Source organism: Aythya marila (assembly GCF_965140915.1).
Source record: "Aythya marila genome assembly, chromosome: 12".
In the NCBI taxonomy this organism is placed as follows: Eukaryota; Metazoa; Chordata; class Aves; order Anseriformes; family Anatidae; genus Aythya; species Aythya marila.
In genome coordinates, this window is record NC_139053.1 from 2,286,537 (window position 1) to 2,305,118 (window position 18,582).

The 18,582-nt window shown below is 40.5% G+C and overlaps 1 protein-coding gene across 1 annotated transcript; it reads left to right on the top strand.

Annotated features, from left to right (window-relative positions):
- Window positions 1–6,686: 6,686 nt before the first annotated feature.
- On the top strand, window positions 6,687–10,274 carry UQCRFS1 (ubiquinol-cytochrome c reductase, Rieske iron-sulfur polypeptide 1). Its single transcript, XM_082769650.1, has 2 exons — window positions 6,687–6,950; window positions 9,483–10,274. Exons 1-2 carry the CDS (start codon window positions 6,743–6,745, stop codon window positions 10,091–10,093), a joined length of 819 nt encoding a protein of 272 aa, XP_082625776.1. The 5' UTR covers window positions 6,687–6,742; the 3' UTR covers window positions 10,094–10,274.
- The last annotated feature ends 8,308 nt before the right edge of the window (window positions 10,275–18,582 follow it).

Consider the following 18,582-nt stretch of genomic DNA (forward strand, 5'->3'; position numbering starts at 1 on the left):
GTGCTAGCACTTCAACTAATTGGGGAGTGGCAGAGAAATGTTTGACCAACTGACTGTTAGAAGATTTTTCTCTCCTTTTTACTATCCATTTTTGATCCTCACTTTTTGTATACTTTTCTTTTGGTTGCATCTTAGTACTTTTCTGTGTGATAGGCCAACCTCAAAGAACAAAAATATATAATTATCAAAAGATCTCTATAATTTTATCATTAAACAAACTGTATTGGGTACACAGTTGTACACAAAATTGTATTCAAATTTATTTAGCAGCTTCCCTAGTACCCCAACACAAAATTACATCACTGTGAGGAACATTAATTCTGCAGGGGAACAAACTGCAAACATTGGGAGCCACTCTATCAGCAGGGTGTTTGTATCTAAATAGTGAATGAATTGGAAGGCTTCATCTAATGCCGACAGGCTGCAGACCCCAACACAAACCACTACATTAAGGCACATCCCCTGTTTTGGAAAGTTCACACAAGAAAATTACAATGCAGCTATACAAAGACTGTTAAATAAAAAAATAATAATAATTAAAAAAAAAAAAAAAAAGTATGAAGTACTCTTGCAAGAAATAGCTTTTAAAGGAAAGGCTACCTAGTGGAAAGAAAGCATCATGACTTCCAGAAACTATTCTCCTTGCTCAGCATACTTTGAGATCATACATCCATGTTCAGCAATGGCACCATGCAGACACCAGAGCAAGGCAACAACATTTGCACTGTATTTCACAAGACTATCTAAAAGCTTCTAAGTAATCAGGTTTCTCTCACTCTTTAGTAAACAATGAGCATGTAAGTTTGAATTGTAGAGAGTTACAGAGTTGTAAGTGACTTTTTAAGTCCGGGTCCCCTACTTCAGCAGGAGCACCACGAGCAGGCTGTCCAGCGCTGCGTCCAGTTGGGTTTTGAGTATCTCCACACCCAGAGACTTCACAATCTCTCTGGGCAACCTGTTCCTGGATGCTGGACTGGGCAGCAGCATCTGCACTCTCCATCTTATAGATGTGAGACCATGCAACATCACTGGAGAGGATAAAATAAATCACCTGGGCCACAAGGCACTTGTTCTCAGTCATCCTCTGCAGCACAGCATGAAAAAACTCATCTTTCAGCGTGATGAAGCAGGGCGTACCTTCTGCTTTGTTAGCAATGCACAACAAGGGTTTTTTTTGTTTGTTTGTTTGTTTGTTTTCTTTTCTTTTCTTTTATTTTCTTTCTTTCTTTCTGAAAAATCTCATTCAGGGAGAAATGAAATGATCATCAATGCAAAACCAAAAAGCAAATGCAAATCCTGCAGTCTCCAGTTCAGTAGTGCTGACTTTTCAGAGCATAAAAATAATGCAAGATAGCGAAGAACTCAAAGAACCATAACCGTCTGGTAAGATCAGATTGCCCAGGGTGACCAATCCTTTAGCAAAAACCCAAGCAAGTTCTGCAGTTAATATCTAAAAAACACCTAAGTGTAAGAATAAAATAGTACATAAAGAAAGGCACTGAAGCACCACTGCATATGCCCAAAGTCCTTACAACAATTCGCTGCAGCTATTTCATAACACTGCAGCTTTGATGTATGATAGCATTTGTATTAGCTCAAAAAGAATTTTTAACTTTAAAATGACAGGAGCATTAAGCAGCATACATTTTCACAAGGCTAACACATTTGTGAAGGTGCAAAAGCAGTCACAGAGGTCTGTTTAGATGGCTTAGGCAAAACCGTATTGACATTTAACTTTCAGATTTGGCTGGCAAACACTTGCTCGCTATTGCTGCTTAGGAACATAAGCCTGACAGCGCTTCTCAAAGAAGCACCTACATACTGGAATATGCTTATTTTGAAGCATTTGAAAATTAAATTTACTCTTTTTTGTACTCTGATAACAGAAGAAGGTGCCTTTTCTGCTGAAATATTTTCACATTTTAATCATATTCTGACCACATTATATTTTTAAATCCACCTTATGTTTTAAAAACGTTTATGATCATGTTTTCCAAATAAATGACAGCTACCTCATTTTGTCAAAAGTCTCTAGAAGTAGCAAGCACATTTTGCCAAGTCTCTGGGAGTAGCACTCAGACAGAAAAACATATTGTAAAGCTACCTCTGCCCCATCCCGAACAACTGAGATGTATTGGTGAATTCAGATCATTTCTCACTGTCAAAGCTTAGAATCCTTTAAAAAAAACAAACATCTACAAGCACTAGCTCAGATGCTCAGTCTCACGGTGAAACATCAATTATCTTCAGCATACTAAAATCTGGTGGCCTTGGAAGAACTTCCTCTTGCCCTGTTACTACTTTTTGATTCTGATCACGTATTTACTATGATCATGGTAATTCTGTAATCCATTTGAGAACAGAAAATAAGATCATGTTTCTTTAGGTCTTTTTCTGTAAAACGAAATATATATTTTTTTTAAATTTATGCCGTTAAATTGGCAAAAACATGGGTCCTTTCTAATTTTCTCTTTCCTGTATGAATATGATTTACTTCCACCTCCACATTGATTCATAGTCCCAGTAGTTTCTACAAATTATCTTTCCTCTAGAATAACACCACAGTACCCTACGATTACCACTTCACTACTAACTATGGTTACCAGCAGTACAGTGCACTTAGTTGGGTAAATCATTATCTATACAGGCTTAGATGTGAAAAACTTGCTGGGAAAGAAATAAATTATAGATCAATACCACTGGAATGGGAAAGCTCCATCCTACTTAATTAGAACAACCATATTTCAATGCATTTCAGACACCAGTTAAAAAGACTCAGTGAATTACTTATATGAAAAAGTCAAACCCTTAAATAAATCTTAATAGGGCCAGTCCCTAAACTACCATTCCACTGAGACATCTTTTAAAATGCACAATCATAAACTAACTTAGCAATAGCATCATTAGCAACAGCTGAATTTCACAATAACTCCCGACATAGCCAGTAGGAAACACCAAAGCTTCACAGCCTTATATGCATGGACTGGGTTGGCTAGGTGAAAAATCATGCTTAGAGTTTTACATAATAGTTTAGCTCACATTTCTTCCTCAAAACCTCTTTGCCAAGTTTATTTTGCATTTTGGGAAAATTTTAGAAGCTTGAAGAAGTGAAAAGGCTTGACTAGAGCAAGGATTTAACTACCAGTGCATCCACCTAGTATTCCAAGATGAACTTTACTCTTAGAAGTTGTGACAAGTACAAAATTGATGTTATAAATAAATGAATAATAAGAATAAACAGGTATTAATTTATTCACCATAGTTTTTATTGGAAGAATGCATCTTTCCTTTAGCCCAGAATTTGTCTGTGTGATACATTCATTCTCCTCTTACCCTTGCAGTTAACCCAAACGAGCTTTGGGTGAGAATATTGTCCAAAACCTTTAAGTGGTTACTACAGAGAATGGGAACCTTGCCTAGAGGAAGGACTTTGTCACGTAGCTGGCTTGGTGCTTCAGTGGAGTCCAAGACACTTGTTCTTTCCAGTGCTGCTGCCTGAGCAGAAGCCTGCCTGCATGTCAAGGCTGTAGCTCTGTGGTGGTAGCCAACTAACAGCTTCCCTGCTGCAAAAGGAGGAAAGACTACTATGGCATTCTTCCTCCTCACCTCTGAAAATTGCTGCTCTTCCTCAGAGTGTGCAGCCTGTATGTACCAAGATTCATTTTATGAACTAAACTACCACCTCCAGAATTGCCCTTGGGAGTGGATTCAGTTTTAATTTGCCTGGAGGATGCCATTTGCCTGTTACATGGAGGAAGGAGCTGACAGCAGCACTGTTTTGCTACAGATCATTTTGCAATGCAGTCAAAAGGATAAAATCACACTTATTATCTAATTAAAGAAACTAAACATACAAATGAATTGACATTTCTGTTTTGCATGTTGTTGGCATACCTCGTAAGAGGATGTTCTTTTAAAAACAATCTTATTTCCACATGAGAAGTTCTATGCAGTAAAACCATCAACCATTTGGGGACTACCCTTGCAGGTCAAGCCAAATCTGCAGCTATTATACTAGATTTAGAATATTCTTAATAGAAGAAATGTTTAAATTTACCAGAATACTTTCTGTAACATTAATAGAGTACTATGAAATACTTTGACTCGGCCTACAACCACACAGGGACAAGCAGCGTGCATGTCCAGAAAAAAAATCCCAAGAACAGAGCCTTTCATTTAGCTTTTTGTTACTCAAAAATACATTTGGAGCTTTTGGAAAACAACTCACTTTCTCTTCGGGAGAGCAACGCTGTACACTCTTCTGATAAATAATCTAAACCACTTCAAAGATTCCCCAAGTGTACTGAAATTTCTTCCCTTAATAGAGAAGTATTTAACATATGTGGGAGTGTTGGGGGAGAGCGTTTTTTTCTTAAGCTAACTGCACCAATCAATAGATGCAACAATAAACAAGCTTCCCACACCATCCGTATAGCTGAACGAAACCGATCAGAGTGAAGATGAAAATTGGACTTGTGTTTGCATCTCAGCCCATGTTACAGGGATAATTTGTGAACTGAGAATGGAAGAAATATATTTTTGGCAATAATCAGAGCTGCTGTGTTCCTTCACCCTCCTAATCACTGCTGGTAAGAATGAGTTTCTGGGGAACCATATGACTTCCAGAGCAGCTTGAGCTCCACGCAGAACGTGCTGGTAAGCAATGGCACACACTGAAGCTGTGGCAGCTGCCCCATACCCCCAGAAACAGCTTTATAAACGTTAATGAGTGCATGGTAAAACCTGCTTCACGTTTTTCAAACATGATGTAAAATTTACCACTCACAAATCCCCTATGACATCTGAAAATTTTTAAGATCTTCACAAATTGCAACTGATATAGAACTATATATACATATATATTATAATAATAAACAGATAAGCTAAGAAAAAGGAAACAGAAGGGGCAAAAATCATACCCTGTGCCACAAATAGGAGAAATAATACAGGGCATGTTGTCACAGAATCACAGGATTGTCTAGGTTGGAAGAGACCTCAAGATCATCAAGTCCAACCTCTGACCTAACACTAACAGTCCCCACTAAACCATATCCCTAAGCTCTACATCTAAATGTCTTTTAAAGACCTCCAGGGATGGTGACTCCGCCACTTCCCTGGGCAGCCTGTTCCAATGTCTAACAACCCTTTCGGTAAAGAAGTTCTTCCTAAGATCCAACCTAAAACTATTCGGGTGCAACTTTAGCCCATTCCCCCTTGTCCTGTCACCAGGCACGTGGGAGAACAGACCAACCCCCACCTCGCTACAGCCTCCTTTAAGGTACCTGTAGAGAGCGATAAGGTCGCCCCTGAGCCTCCTCTTCTCCAGGCTGAACAAGCCCAGCTCCCTCAGCCGCTCCTCGTAGGACTTGTTCTCCAGGCCCCTCACCAGCTTCGTCGCCCTTCTCTGCACCCGCTCAAGCACCTCCATGTCCTTCTTGTAGCGAGGGGCTCAAAACTGAACACACTACTCGAGGTGCGGCCTCACCAGAGCCGAGTACAGGGGGACGATCACCTCCCTAGCCCTGCTGGCCACACTGCTTCTTATGCAAGCCAGGATGCTGTTGGCCTTCTTGGCCACCTGAGCACACTGCTGGCTCATATTCAGCCGACTATCAACCATCACTCCCAGGTCCTTCTCTGCCTGGCAGCTTTCCAACCACTCATCTCCCAGCCTGGAGCACTGCTTGGGGTTGTTGTGCCTAATTTTGTCCCTGCACTGCCTCACAACATCCTTATAGTCCTCCCATGTGGCCCGCCCTCTTTTCCAAAGATTATAAACCCTCTTTTTTTTCTCCTAAGTTCAAGCCACAATTCTCTGTTGAGCCAGGCCGGTCTTCTTATACGCCGGCTCATCTTTGGGCACGTGGGGACAGACCATTCCTGCGCCATTAAGACTTCCCTCTTGAAGAGTGCCCAGCCTTCCTGGACCCCTCTGCCCTTCAGAACCGCCTCCCAAGGGACTCCACCAACCAGTGTCCTGAGCAGCTCAAAGTCAGCACTATGGAAGTCCAATACAGAGGTTTTACTGGTCCCTTTCCTGGCTTCTCCAAGAATGGAGAACTACCATTTTATGGTCACTCTGTCCAAGACAGTTTCCAACCACCGCATCTGCCACCAGTCCTTCTCTGTTTGTGAAGAGAAGGTCTAGTGGGGCACCACCCCTGGTAGGCTCACTAACCAGCTGCGTCAGGAAGCTATCTTCCACGCTCTCCAGAAACCTCCTAGACTGCTTTCTCTGGGTTGTGTTGTGCTTCCAGGATATGTCTGGGAAGTTGAAGTCCCCCACGAGAACAAGCGTGGATGATTGCACAATTTCTGTCAGCTGCCTATAGAACTCCACGAACTACCAAGGGAGGAGAACGTGTAAACCCCTCCAAGATGTGCTGGGTTCTCGTTGCTTTGTTTGGATCCCTCTGTACCTACAGGAGGGGCACCTGACTGCTCAGATGTCCCCGCAGTATTTCCTTAACCATCCTTTGAAAGATTCTAAAATTTCATGATTTCAATTTGCTTACAAATATCACCTGAGGCATTCTAAGGCAGGATTTCAATACCGCAAGGGTGTCGGGTGCCCCCGCACCCCCAGCGCCAAGCGCTCGGCCCCAGCGGGCCCGGCAGCCGCAGCCCCGCCCGGCCGCGAGGCGCGGTGACGGCGGCTCGGGGCCGGCCCCGCTGTGACGTCAGCGCGGCGCGCCGGCCGGGAAGGTCGCGGCGGTGACCGGGCAGCGCCGCAGCCGCCGCCATGTTGTCCGTGGCCGCCCGCTCCGGGCCCTTCGCGCCCTACCTGTCGGCCGCCGCTCACGCCGTGCCCGGCCCGCTCAAGGCGCTGGCGCCGCCGGCGCTGCGGGCCGAGAAGGTGCCGCTGGACCTGCGGCGGCCGCTGCTCTGCCGGGAGTCGCTGAGCGGCCGCGCGGCCCGGGGGGGGCTCGTCGCCAGCGCCAGCCTCAACGGTGCGGGGCGGGCCGGGCCGGGGGTGGCGGCGGGGAGCCGGGCGCGGGGCCTGCCGAGGGGCGGCCGGGACGGGCACGGGGCCGGGCCGGGGGCGGCCGCAGCGGCAGCGGGGCCCGTGGGGCGGGGGGAGGCGAGGCCAGTGGGGGCCCAGCGGCCTCGGCAGGGGCGGCGCGCACCGCTCGTGCTGGTGGAGCCCCGAGGGGCGCAGGGCTTGGCCCCGGTGCCGGTCTGTGGTAACGCGGAGGCGCTCGAGGGGCTGCGGGCTGGCGGTGGCTGGGGGGGCTGTTTGGCATCTGGAAGGGGGAGGGAAATCCCGATCAAGGTGCTGCAGTCAGTGCTTGCAGAATCCAGCTTGTGGCCAGAGGACAGTGGTTCTTTGCGAAACGGCAGTGTAGCCCAGCCCGTTGTTACTGTGGTTGTAGTCTCACAGGTGCGGCTTCTCAGCACTTGGAAACTGCGTCTGCTCTCATGTATATGTGCAGTGAAGGTGGTTTGCCAAAAGCAGGGTGACACGTATTTGCCAGCAGACATGATACCCAAGTCCCACCCTCAAGATGTATTTGACAGCATTGAGTTAATGCAAGACTTCAAGATTGTGGCTAATGCTGTGTTCCTCATGCATTCAGGGATGGGATGTGCCCACGGACATGCAAGCTGCAGCCTTTTGGAATGCAGCATGCTTCTGCTGCTGATGGCAAGCCAGCTGGTCTGAAGCACTCAAGCTGAGGGAGCTGAGATGTATTAGGCCAAAAAGCTCTTTAGAGGAACAAAGGAACAAATTTGCATAGACTTAGTATGAGATACAAGAAGCGTGTTTTGAAAGGTTACTTTACTCCCCAAATGAAGGATCTTTTGTACCAATTGCATGTACGTTTTAAAATGGTATCCCCTACTCATTTCATAAAGTACAGAAAATGGATAGAAGTAGAGGGCCACTCCTATTTGTTTGATGTGCTGCATAAGCAGCCCTGTATTATTCTTAAGAGATAAAAACAGTGATATAGATATATATCACTGAGATAAGAACAGTGTTATTTCAAACCACACTTACAGGTTCAGTGCCTTCCACTTTTTTTTTGCAAGAACACAGGAAAGGACAAAAAGGTTGATGCTACTGCTGTTTTTTTTGATGCATACGTGGAAATCCGTAATGCCAATCTAGGGTCCCACTGTGGTATTAAAAAAGGGTGCATTCGAATTGCTGCAGTGTTTTATATTTCAGGAAACCAGTTTCTACTGAAGTGAAACTGAGCTTCCTTATCTGCTGATGTTGGGCATATAGCAACAGTTTGTACCATGCTGTAAACTAGGACGTTTCTGCAAGTCTTGGAGACTGCTGTGTCTGTAGTGATTAGAACCATAGACTTCACCTGACACTCAGCTGTAAAGGATATGTTCAGGTGGAAATTCTAGAGATCTATAATTAACATAGTTGATATATTGTCTTATTCTTAGCTTCAGTTAACATTGTCACACTTTACAATGAATATATTAAAAAAAAGTGATAAATTAGTATGGCTTGCTCTCAGAGAATTTTCAGTTTACTTTCTCTGCAATTAATATCCTAGAGCAAATACCTTCTCTTTGCTGAGTTAATTGTACATAAATGTAAATACTTTCCCCGTTATATTGGATATAGATCTGAGAGCTATTTTGAGTACTCTGAGCGAACGCTTTCTATTAACCTATGTTAACCTTGTGCCAACTGCTAGAAAAAACTAAGACTAAATAGTTCTTGTCAAGTAACAGAGGTTGTATTTTAGCAAATAATGCCCTTAGTGTGTTCTTTTCCCTAGCATACTAGATTTTTATTGAGGGAGGCAGCTTTCCTGCGCTGGAGAAGGTAATGGAAGGCCACATCTTGACAGTTTAGCACACTGGTTTGAAATGGGAATCTCGCAAATTTGGGAACTAGATACTGACTAAATTTATTCCTAATGACTTCTGTGTACCCAATCTGAAAAACTAGATACTGGAGTTTGAAAGATTTAAAAATCACTTACTGGGACAGTTAGCTTTGACAGCAGTTTAAACTTCTCTAAAGGGGGATGTCTGATCTGGCATTTTTAATCTTAAAAATGACACTGAAGATTATTAAGAGCATGGAAATGAAGTCAAAATAAATCAAATTTCTTCATACCATGTTTTTAAGGGAAATGTTTGAGCAGTAAGTATGTCTGTCTGTTCTCAGATAGTTACTGTATTCTGTAATATTTTTTCCTTGAAATTTGAAAAAAGCAACAACAAAAACTCTAAACCCGTAACTGCTTGCAGGTCCTACTATGTCCTTAACAGGTTTCATAACATTTTCACTGAATGGAATGGAATAATTCACAAATCACTTGTTATCTACCAAAAATACCGTCTAATAACCATTTGCTTACAACTTAGAATTGAAATGTATAATTACAGGAATGCTACCAAGACTTCGAAATAACTTACCCATCATTTGAAAAACGTAATTAAAAAATAACTAACATAAAATATATTTTAACTGAAAGTGTTGTCGTTTCATATTGTTTTTCTTGCAGCACCTGCCACCGTGCGTTGTGTCCATAATGATGTCACAGTACCTGACTTCTCTGCCTACCGTCGTCAAGATGTGCTAGATGCCACAGCATCTTCTCAAAGCAGCAGTGAAGCTAGAAAAGGGTTTTCCTACCTGCTGACTGCAACAACATGTGTAACTGCTGCGTATGCTGCTAAGAATGCTGTCACCCAGTTTATTTCCAGCCTCAGTGCTTCTGCTGATGTGCTAGCATTGTCAAAGATTGAAATCAAGCTGTCTGACATTCCGGAAGGCAAGAACATGGCTTTCAAGTGGAGGGGGAAGCCCCTCTTTGTGCGCCACAGAACCCAAGCAGAGATTAATCAGGAAGCTGAAGTTGATCTGTCTCAACTGAGGGATCCACAGCATGATTTAGACAGAGTAAAGAAGCCAGAATGGGTCATATTAATAGGTGTCTGTACTCATCTGGGTTGTGTACCAATTGCTAACTCTGGAGATTTTGGTGGTTATTACTGCCCTTGCCATGGGTCCCATTATGATGCCTCTGGCAGAATTAGGAAAGGTCCTGCTCCCCTTAACCTTGAGGTTCCAACTTACCAGTTTATTAGTGATGACGTAGTTGTTGTTGGCTGAATAATCAAGTGCTTGCTCGTTTTCTTGTTCTGATGAATGTACACTCAAAAGGGTTAACTGATCCTCTGGAATACTGTCAAACCAGATGATCCTGAATACACATTAGCTGTCTTGACTCAACCTGAAGTATGTTCGAATACTTCCCTATGTTCAATTGTAATAAAAACTTTGAGTGAGCACTCGTTCTATGATAATGTGTGTTTGTGTACTTAGTGTGTCTTGTCAAAGAGATACCACGGCATACCCCAAATATGTTTATGCAGCCCTCCTGAAGGGATGCTGATTCAATATTGATAATGAACTACACAGCCACAGCTTTTCCATACCATATATATTCATTACTTGTACTTAGTTTTTACTGCAGTATAGTAAGAAACACCTTTTAAAAAATCCTACAATGAACTTCTAACAGTGGAGTCAGTTTCAGTATAGAATCATATTAAATGCGATCCTTTTACTTCCAATGTATTTTTGTTTGTTTTTGAGGGAAGTGAAGGGAAAAATACATAAATACAAACGTGGAAAATTTATTTTACATTGTTCAGAGGCAGTGTATAGTTGTTTAGCTACTAGGGTAGCAATGTTAATTTTATGATGATGCAGACAAAAAGTAAATGTGTCATAGTAGAATTTCAATATATTTTTTTTTTAATTTCCAGATGAGGCTCAATGTTATACACACCTAAACATTAGATCATATACTTAGAACACTGGAAAATCTTTGACACTTCCACTAGAAAACTGAGAAAGGGAAACTCAACAGTGAACACTAAATTGTAAGAACCACTCAGTCTGGACTAATCTTTAAGGTTAAATGTAGCAAAAGGTTTATACATAATCAGACTTTTAAGACCCACATGATTTGTGTGAAAATAAATATTTCACATTGCTTATAGGCTAAGGTCAATAAAAGCTAAAACTTTGAAGTCTCTTTTACCTTAATGCTGACCCCTGGGCTATGGAGAAACAAATACAGCCTGAAACCAGTAGATTTAACTAGCATTGGTCTTGCCAGTGGTACAAAACAAAGTACTCAAAAACATGATAGAAAATTATTTAATAAATGTCTGTTTATGCAAGGGGGGAGGCTTTGTGCATACAAAAATTCTCCCCTCATGCCTACACTTTAACAGGTTATAGGAATAGCAAGATGCAGCTAAATAAGATCAGATTTATCTCTTAGGTTAGAGGCATTGGGGTTTTTTGTTAGTCTGGTGTTTAGGGCAGGAGGAGGAAGAGGATAATACAAGCAGTTTATTTTGTAACCATAGCTATTTTGTATAATTCATGTAGAGTGGGACACTGATGACAGCACCCTTTAGGCGACATTATTATTTGAAATAAAACAGAGCTTTCCTTTTGAATCGCAACAAGTGTGATAGAGCATTTCAGATGTCAGTCTGAAATGTCACCTGTAGAACACATCACCCCTGCCTTCAGAAGAACCTCTCAGTTGTGACAGTCTACAGCTGGGTTTTTCCCTCTCTTTTCAGTTCCTACTGAATGGTAATTTTGACTTAAGTACTAAAATACCAGGAGTTTCAGTAGCTTTTCTAGCAGTTTGTCTGGAATTATATATATCCCAAAGATTTGAAGTACACTGGGGTCTTTTGCAAGTTAGAATTAAATACCTGTAACAAGGTTTGGCTGATAGATTTCCCACTGGAGTACCTGATATCCATGATGGCATTGCAACTTTTGACCTAGCAATTACTCTTTCCCCACAACAGCATCAATTTTGACTGCCTGATAAGAAGACAGCATACGTACGGCAATATTATTTTTTTTTATACAGCTCGTAAGATGCTTTATTTTCATTTTTTTTTTATTGGCCTTTAATATTTCCATAGCAGAAACAACTATTTATGGTTGTTTCCATTTTTTTTTAATACTTCTTTAATACTTCTTTTAATACTTCTGCTTATGATTGCAGTACAAATTAAAAATATTAGCCACTATACTTGACACTGGTTAAGAAGATGAGTAACTGCCTCAAAACTTCTGCATTGCTTCCACCTAAATAAAACATTGCTCTTGGCTCTCAAGGCATATCTACACTGTACATCTGATAGACAAACTCTGAGAAAAGAAAAATAACTACATACACATGTATATGTACCTGCAAATGAGTAAATGTCAGGCTCTTAAAATGTAATGATTTCATCATTATTAGGGTATCTTCTATACCAGCTTTTGAAAGGCTGGACACACATCCGATAATTTTAGGCCATAATTACAGTGTCACTCAGCTTGTCCTGCTCACTTCTCTTAACCTACTGGAAGAGTTGTTCTTGATCATTTAATTTAATTGAATGTGACAAAGATCTTCTTACCTTGTGCCAATCATTTTTCAGAAACATTTGTTTTTGAAGACAGTTTCCTATTTTGACAGATAATCTGTCCTTACTTCTAATTCACACCCATCAATGTGGGCCATTCTGACACACAGTCTATAAATCACCAACTATTTTCAGCCTGAATTTCTTGTCATCTCTAAGCTGCTCCACCGAGGTCACTAAAGGTTGTCATTGCTAGTGCTATTTATCTCCCAATTTTTTCATCCTCTACCTTTTCAGTTCATCTGATTTCCCTGATAAACATATTTCCACTTATGCCAGCAGGTCACCTGCTCTGCAGTAGATAACACATCCCTCAGCTGCTCACACAGAGAGCAGTGCCACTCCGTGGGCGCTGCACTGTGAGCACACTTAAAAACTCTGGGCCCTTCACTTCCACTGCACCTGTAAGCCCCAAAACAAAACAAAACAAAACAAAACAAAAACAGGACTGATGGGTAGATTAAAAGAAGTCTGGAAGATTAGTGGTAATGTCCTGGAGTCTTGTTTGAAATTGGGATTTTGATCAGGGGAAGCAAACAAAGTGGACTTAGCTTTAATAAGGTGCTGTGATCTTTTAGGAGCAAGTCAAGGAAACAAAGTTCAAATGAACACATGGGAACTGACTGAAAAATAGTCCTTAAAGAGTAGTTAGCGATCACCGCCAGGCACAAATAGCTTTTGAAGGATGAAAGAAACAAGTGGGAGTTACAGGTTTGGGTCATATCAATATTGAGCGCTTTCAATAGCGAGTTGGGTAGTAGAATAGCAACATACTTAGATTTGAAGATGAAATTGAACAAGCAAAGGACACCAACATCTTAAAAGACATCACTAAAATGCAAGACAATTTCAATTACAGTTGCTCGCAAACTGAGAATGAATCAATATCATCATAGGGCTGTGGGAAAAAAAAAAAAAAAAAAAAGGCAAATGTCTAACTTGGATACAAAAATAGGGTTTACATGTTCTGTAGTAGCATTCATGAAGGTCCAAATGGAACCAGACATTTCTAGGAAACAGTGTTGGATATTGGAGAGACTCCAGAAGAGGAGGACAAGAGTAAGTAGAGGTCTAGAAAAGGTGAGCGAGAGAGAGGGATGAAGGAAGGAAATCAGATTGTTCAGCCTAATCAACATTGAGAAGATAAACGGTAACAGCCTCGGCTGATACAAGTGAAAACTATCAAGCATTATTCACATTTACCATGGACAGATAAAATAAAGGCTTTAAGTTGTAGCAAGGGCAGTAGAAGTAGGACATGAGAAAAAATAAAAAGTGTGAAGCTATCCTACAAAAAGTATGAAGAGTGCGATACTGAAAGTGTAACTCTTTCAACCACATTGTAGCTGTTTGCATACAAACTGGATTAGTTCAGCCAAAGATCCTATGGAGAGAAAGCATGTTGTTTGCCCATTCAGTATGTCCTATTCTGTAACTTAAAATATTTTAAATGTTCTTCTATATAAGTTGGGGCAGACTTTATGTGCAAAGCCCACCAGTCTATAAATAAATATTGTTTTAAATAATCCTTTTTTTAAAAAACAAACAAACAAACAAACAAAACAAAAAAAAAAAAAAAAAAAAAAAAAAACAAGGAAAACACAAACATCTTCAAAGATATCCAGGTCATCATGAAACAGATCATTGCAATTGAAGCATACAGCACACAGGTACAATGGTGGCCTAAATCCATCTCATTTTATGTACTAAACTGAATGGCGCTGTGGGGTTTCAACCTTAAGTGGCAAAATAAATGTGCCATGAAACACTAATGAACCACAATTTCCTGAATGCCAAAGTCCAACTGTGTACAGTATAGCCAGAATCACAGCCTCGGTTCCTTTGGTGGTGAAGATTTAGCAACCTGCAAAGAAAAAATCTCTTGAATCTGTGAATGCACTTCTTCCCATCATGCTCATGGTATTTAAGTCATTTTCCCTTCCATTTACTTTCCACAAAGCTCAGAGGTGGTAGAAACTGCCCCATACTGTGGTTTTCAGCTGTCTTTCATTTATCAGTAGTCTATCAGTATGTTTCTCCCAGGTGAGATATACTCTTTTAGCATTTTTGCCAGCTTCTTGTACACTGCTTTTTTACTGTCTTTACCTAAGTGAGCATTAGAAGTCTTGTTTTCTAGCTGTTTTTTTAGGTGCTTGAGCAATGCAAAACTGTATTGTATATTTCCCCCTATAATTAATCAGTATCAGTTTGATCTTCATGAGAGAAAAAAGATCCAAACAGTGCACATGTTTGTCTCTGTTACAGCCTTTAGACTTAGCTGCAAAACTATTTTCTGCGCAGCTTTTGGAAACATCTACATTTATCTGTTGATATTTCTATTCTGCAATAAATTACAATGAAATAATACTGAAGTCCTTAACTACAATTATCTTTAGCAGCTCAATTAACTCATATTTATAAAAATACTTTCATCTAAGGATCTCAAAGACTGCCATTACTATTATCTTCTAAGCTGCATCCCAGTTGCACTGTAGTGTGTATTCCTGAATGACATACTGCTTTGAAGTCTTTAAGCGATACAAGAAAGTCATGGCTTAGGGATGTTTTTGACAACTAATTGCACTTTTTGATAAAACTCTTCCAACTCTGTGAGAACCTAAGTTGCAGTGCTTTCATTATTCTTGGTTCATATTTTATTTAGGCCAAGATTAGGTTGTCACTTGCTCGTCTCCAGTTTCTGACTCTCTGTTAATGTCTTTCAATGTGACCACTGAAACCTCTATTTATATGCAGCACAATTTATTTCTGATTCATTTATGTAATCATCTCTGATATAACTAACTCATTCTGTCTAATGGTTACACTTATATACACGGGGCATAAAGACACTGTCTGATAAGGACCAGCAATGCTTGAAATACAATTAATTGTAGAACAGCATGGTAAGTTGAAAAACTGATTAAAGTGATGCAATCCACCCCCAGCCAGTTCAATTTACAAATTATAGTGGTTCACGCTCTCTGCAGATTCTTCACAGACTCCTACTCCTCTCCCATTGGGACAATACATTAGGTCAATGATCAACCTGAATTTAAATTCTCTGAAATTGATGTATCATGCAGTACAAATCAGAGGAGAACAGTAAAGAAAGAACAGTAATCAACAGAAATCTTAAGGAACACATTGAAGTAGGCTACATCTTCTGTTGGTGTAGTATTTAACCCCACCACATTTCCAGTTTGTAAATAGCAATCGGATGAGTGCCCCCACACAGAAAAGGCACAGGCAGGTGGGCAAGATGCTCAGGAAACATTTTACAGCTCTGCAGTCGCCTAGGAACCCAAGCAACACTGCTCAATGCACTGCTCTTTGAAAGACATATTTAAATAGGCAAAGAAGAATTTTCTGGTTTCAGGATGAGGCTTGCCATAGCAAAGACAGCTCAGCTACCAGACAAAGCTTTGCATCATTTAGATCATCTCCCGAATTAACAACAAATAAAAGGGCAAAGAATGAATGAAAAGCACACAGAGAAATCATCAAACAACAAATGCAAAAAGAAAGAAATAAAATAATTATTACACAAGATGACATTGCACCAGAATGTATGGAAGGCATTTAAACACAGGTGGCTTAAAAGTGGAACAGAACAGAAAATCTGCAGAGGAAGGTCCATTTGTGGCTTTGAACACAATGCCTGAGGCTTAGTCCCTGGTTCGGGAGAAATCTACTGCAGATGACTGCTGGGAACCGGGACTGTAAATTCCGAGGAAGGACAACACTGGTCTTACTGTTTCTTTGCCCTTCCCCAAAGTATTTGCTACTGCATGATGATGTAGAAGGGGTGGGCCTGCTGTGACCTCATGCACTATTTCTTATGCTCCACAGAGAGGTTATTCAGCCAAGGGCTCAGTGGCAGTGGTAATTATCTTTCTCAGTTGCCATAATCTGCCCTTCATTTTATATCTCTGATGAAGCAACAGATTTCTAAGAGTTATTTAGGGCTCCTTGAATAAAGTAGCCTATGTATAGTGGGTAACAGTTAACTGGTAAAGTTATTGTTATTAGTATTACTGTAGAGAAGATTTCAGTGTAAAAATGTTTATAGAGCCAAGGTTTATACAGTCTGATTTCACATTGCACCACCTACACTAGAATACTCCACTGAATAGAAGAACACAATAACTCTAAGATACGCTGAATCCTGAGGTTTGAATAGCAACTGTAATGGCTCCCTCAGAGCCAAGCCAATTCCAGAGCAAATATATAGCTCGCATTTCATCTCCCAGATGAGACAGGGAAAGGCCAGTAAGAACATTCCTCATAAGCAAAAAGGTTTAAAACTTGAATAGAGACTTTTAAAACTTGCATATATTTTAGATTATTGGTACTTGGCTGCTCTGTAATGAAAGCTATGGTCAATAAATATCTCTGGCAAGAGAAGGATGATCTTTGATATACCCAACAGCTGGGAAGAATATCTCAACACAGGATGTTATCTGGGATATCATCAATTCTTCATTTTCACTCTTCATCATCCACTTTTTGAATAGCATTCTGATCCTTTCTGCCCCAAGTGCCACTGATAATAGTAACAGAAATATCACAAATTTCCTTGTTTTTTTATTTTTATTTTTTTTCCGAATTTTAACTGCAGCAATGAGATCAGCTTGTATCCATCATGATTTACTTTAGCATCTTTAGCATCTTTTTAAACAGAGGCTGTGACAACTATAGACAACATATAGACTTTAATCAAAATAAGGAGAATATAATGCATACATCTGCTTAATACCATTTGTTGCTAGCATTACGAACTGATGCACCACTTCCTTACTGAATTAGCTGAGGTAGGTCCATGTATTACATCATTTGCTTATGAAAGTGATTGAATAAACTTTGGACCAATCCTACAAGACAGCACCAACCTCCAGATTGCCTGGGAACAGGTCTTCATCTGGTTATACATAGTTTTAGGGCCTGGTCCAGTGTTTTGAAAATAAAGTATTTTTTAAACCTTTAATTATTCAATCAAGCTTATTTACTTCAGAATGATTATCTACTTGTTTAAATCTTGTGAATACAGTCATTATTCTTCAAGCAAATACAAAAAAAAAAAAAAAGCAGGTAAACTATCTGGTTCCTGTAAATAATACATTAATTAAATTTTCTTCACACAGAATAATTGATTTTGAACAGTAATGCAGCATTATAAAACAATTCATAATAAAAAATGCTCTAATTATAATTCCAAAGCTCATATTATTTTTGAAACTTGTGTTGGCTTTTAGATAGATTATAATAAAAGCAAATTACTGTATGTTTTAATAACATAGTTGTCAAATAAAGCCATAATGCTCAAATGATGACTAACCACAGTGTATAATTCCCCATAAAAGCTAATTGACAATTGATTTTTTTAAATAGTGAAAGAATTCATCATGATTAACACTATTACAATGAAATCCAAAGGAATTAGAAAAGATTTATCTCTAATTGAACATTTCTGCAAATATTAGAACTACTGAGGAGAATAACAAAGTCGGTTGGAAACACAGCACCCTCCTCCCAACTTCACGGGCAGAATATGAATTGCACAAGTGCAATGAGGGCTTGTTACTTTTTTGCAGGTGCATCATGGTTTACACGCACCATAACAGCATGGTGTATTGTTCTCAGTCCTCGAGCTCTGCCAGCATGCCCTACTCTGGATCATCCTCTCTCTGTCTGCAAATCAGATTTACTCTCAGAAAGAACATTTTTCAGAATGAAGAAAACAGTAACTTTATGGAAGACAAGAAGATGAAAACAAAAGGAGATATGCAGATAATTTTGAAAGTTAGTTGGCAAGAGGGATGCAAGGATGTGAAGGACACGTGGTGCCTTGCTGATCCCCAGAGCACCCCCATGCAGCAGGCACATGGCCTTGGGGGCACAGAGAGAAGCCACGGGGCTGTGCAGGGGGCAAGTGGGCCAGGCCTCAAAACCCAGCAAGGTTGTGTGCAATGGAAGCTAGCGAGGGAGACAGGGAAAGACCCCTGCTGCCCTGTAAAGTGGGTAATTGGAGGAATAAATTTTCACATGCTATTCTAAATATAAAACAGAAAAGCCAGTGAGCATGTTGACTGTGTATCAGCTTGCTCAAGAAACTTTAAACAGCAACTAAAATATAAAGACACCTCCCTTGCC

What these genes read in the sequence shown, in the direction of transcription:
- UQCRFS1 (XM_082769650.1), top strand. Translation starts at nt 6,743, where the DNA reads ATGTTGTCCGTGGCCGCCCGCTCCGGGCCCTTCGCGCCCTACCTGTCG. An exon ending in CGCCAGCGCCAGCCTCAACG is followed by an intron (nt 6,951 to 9,482) that starts GTGCGGGGCGGG and finishes TTTTTCTTGCAG; the next exon opens with CACCTGCCACCGTGCGTTGT.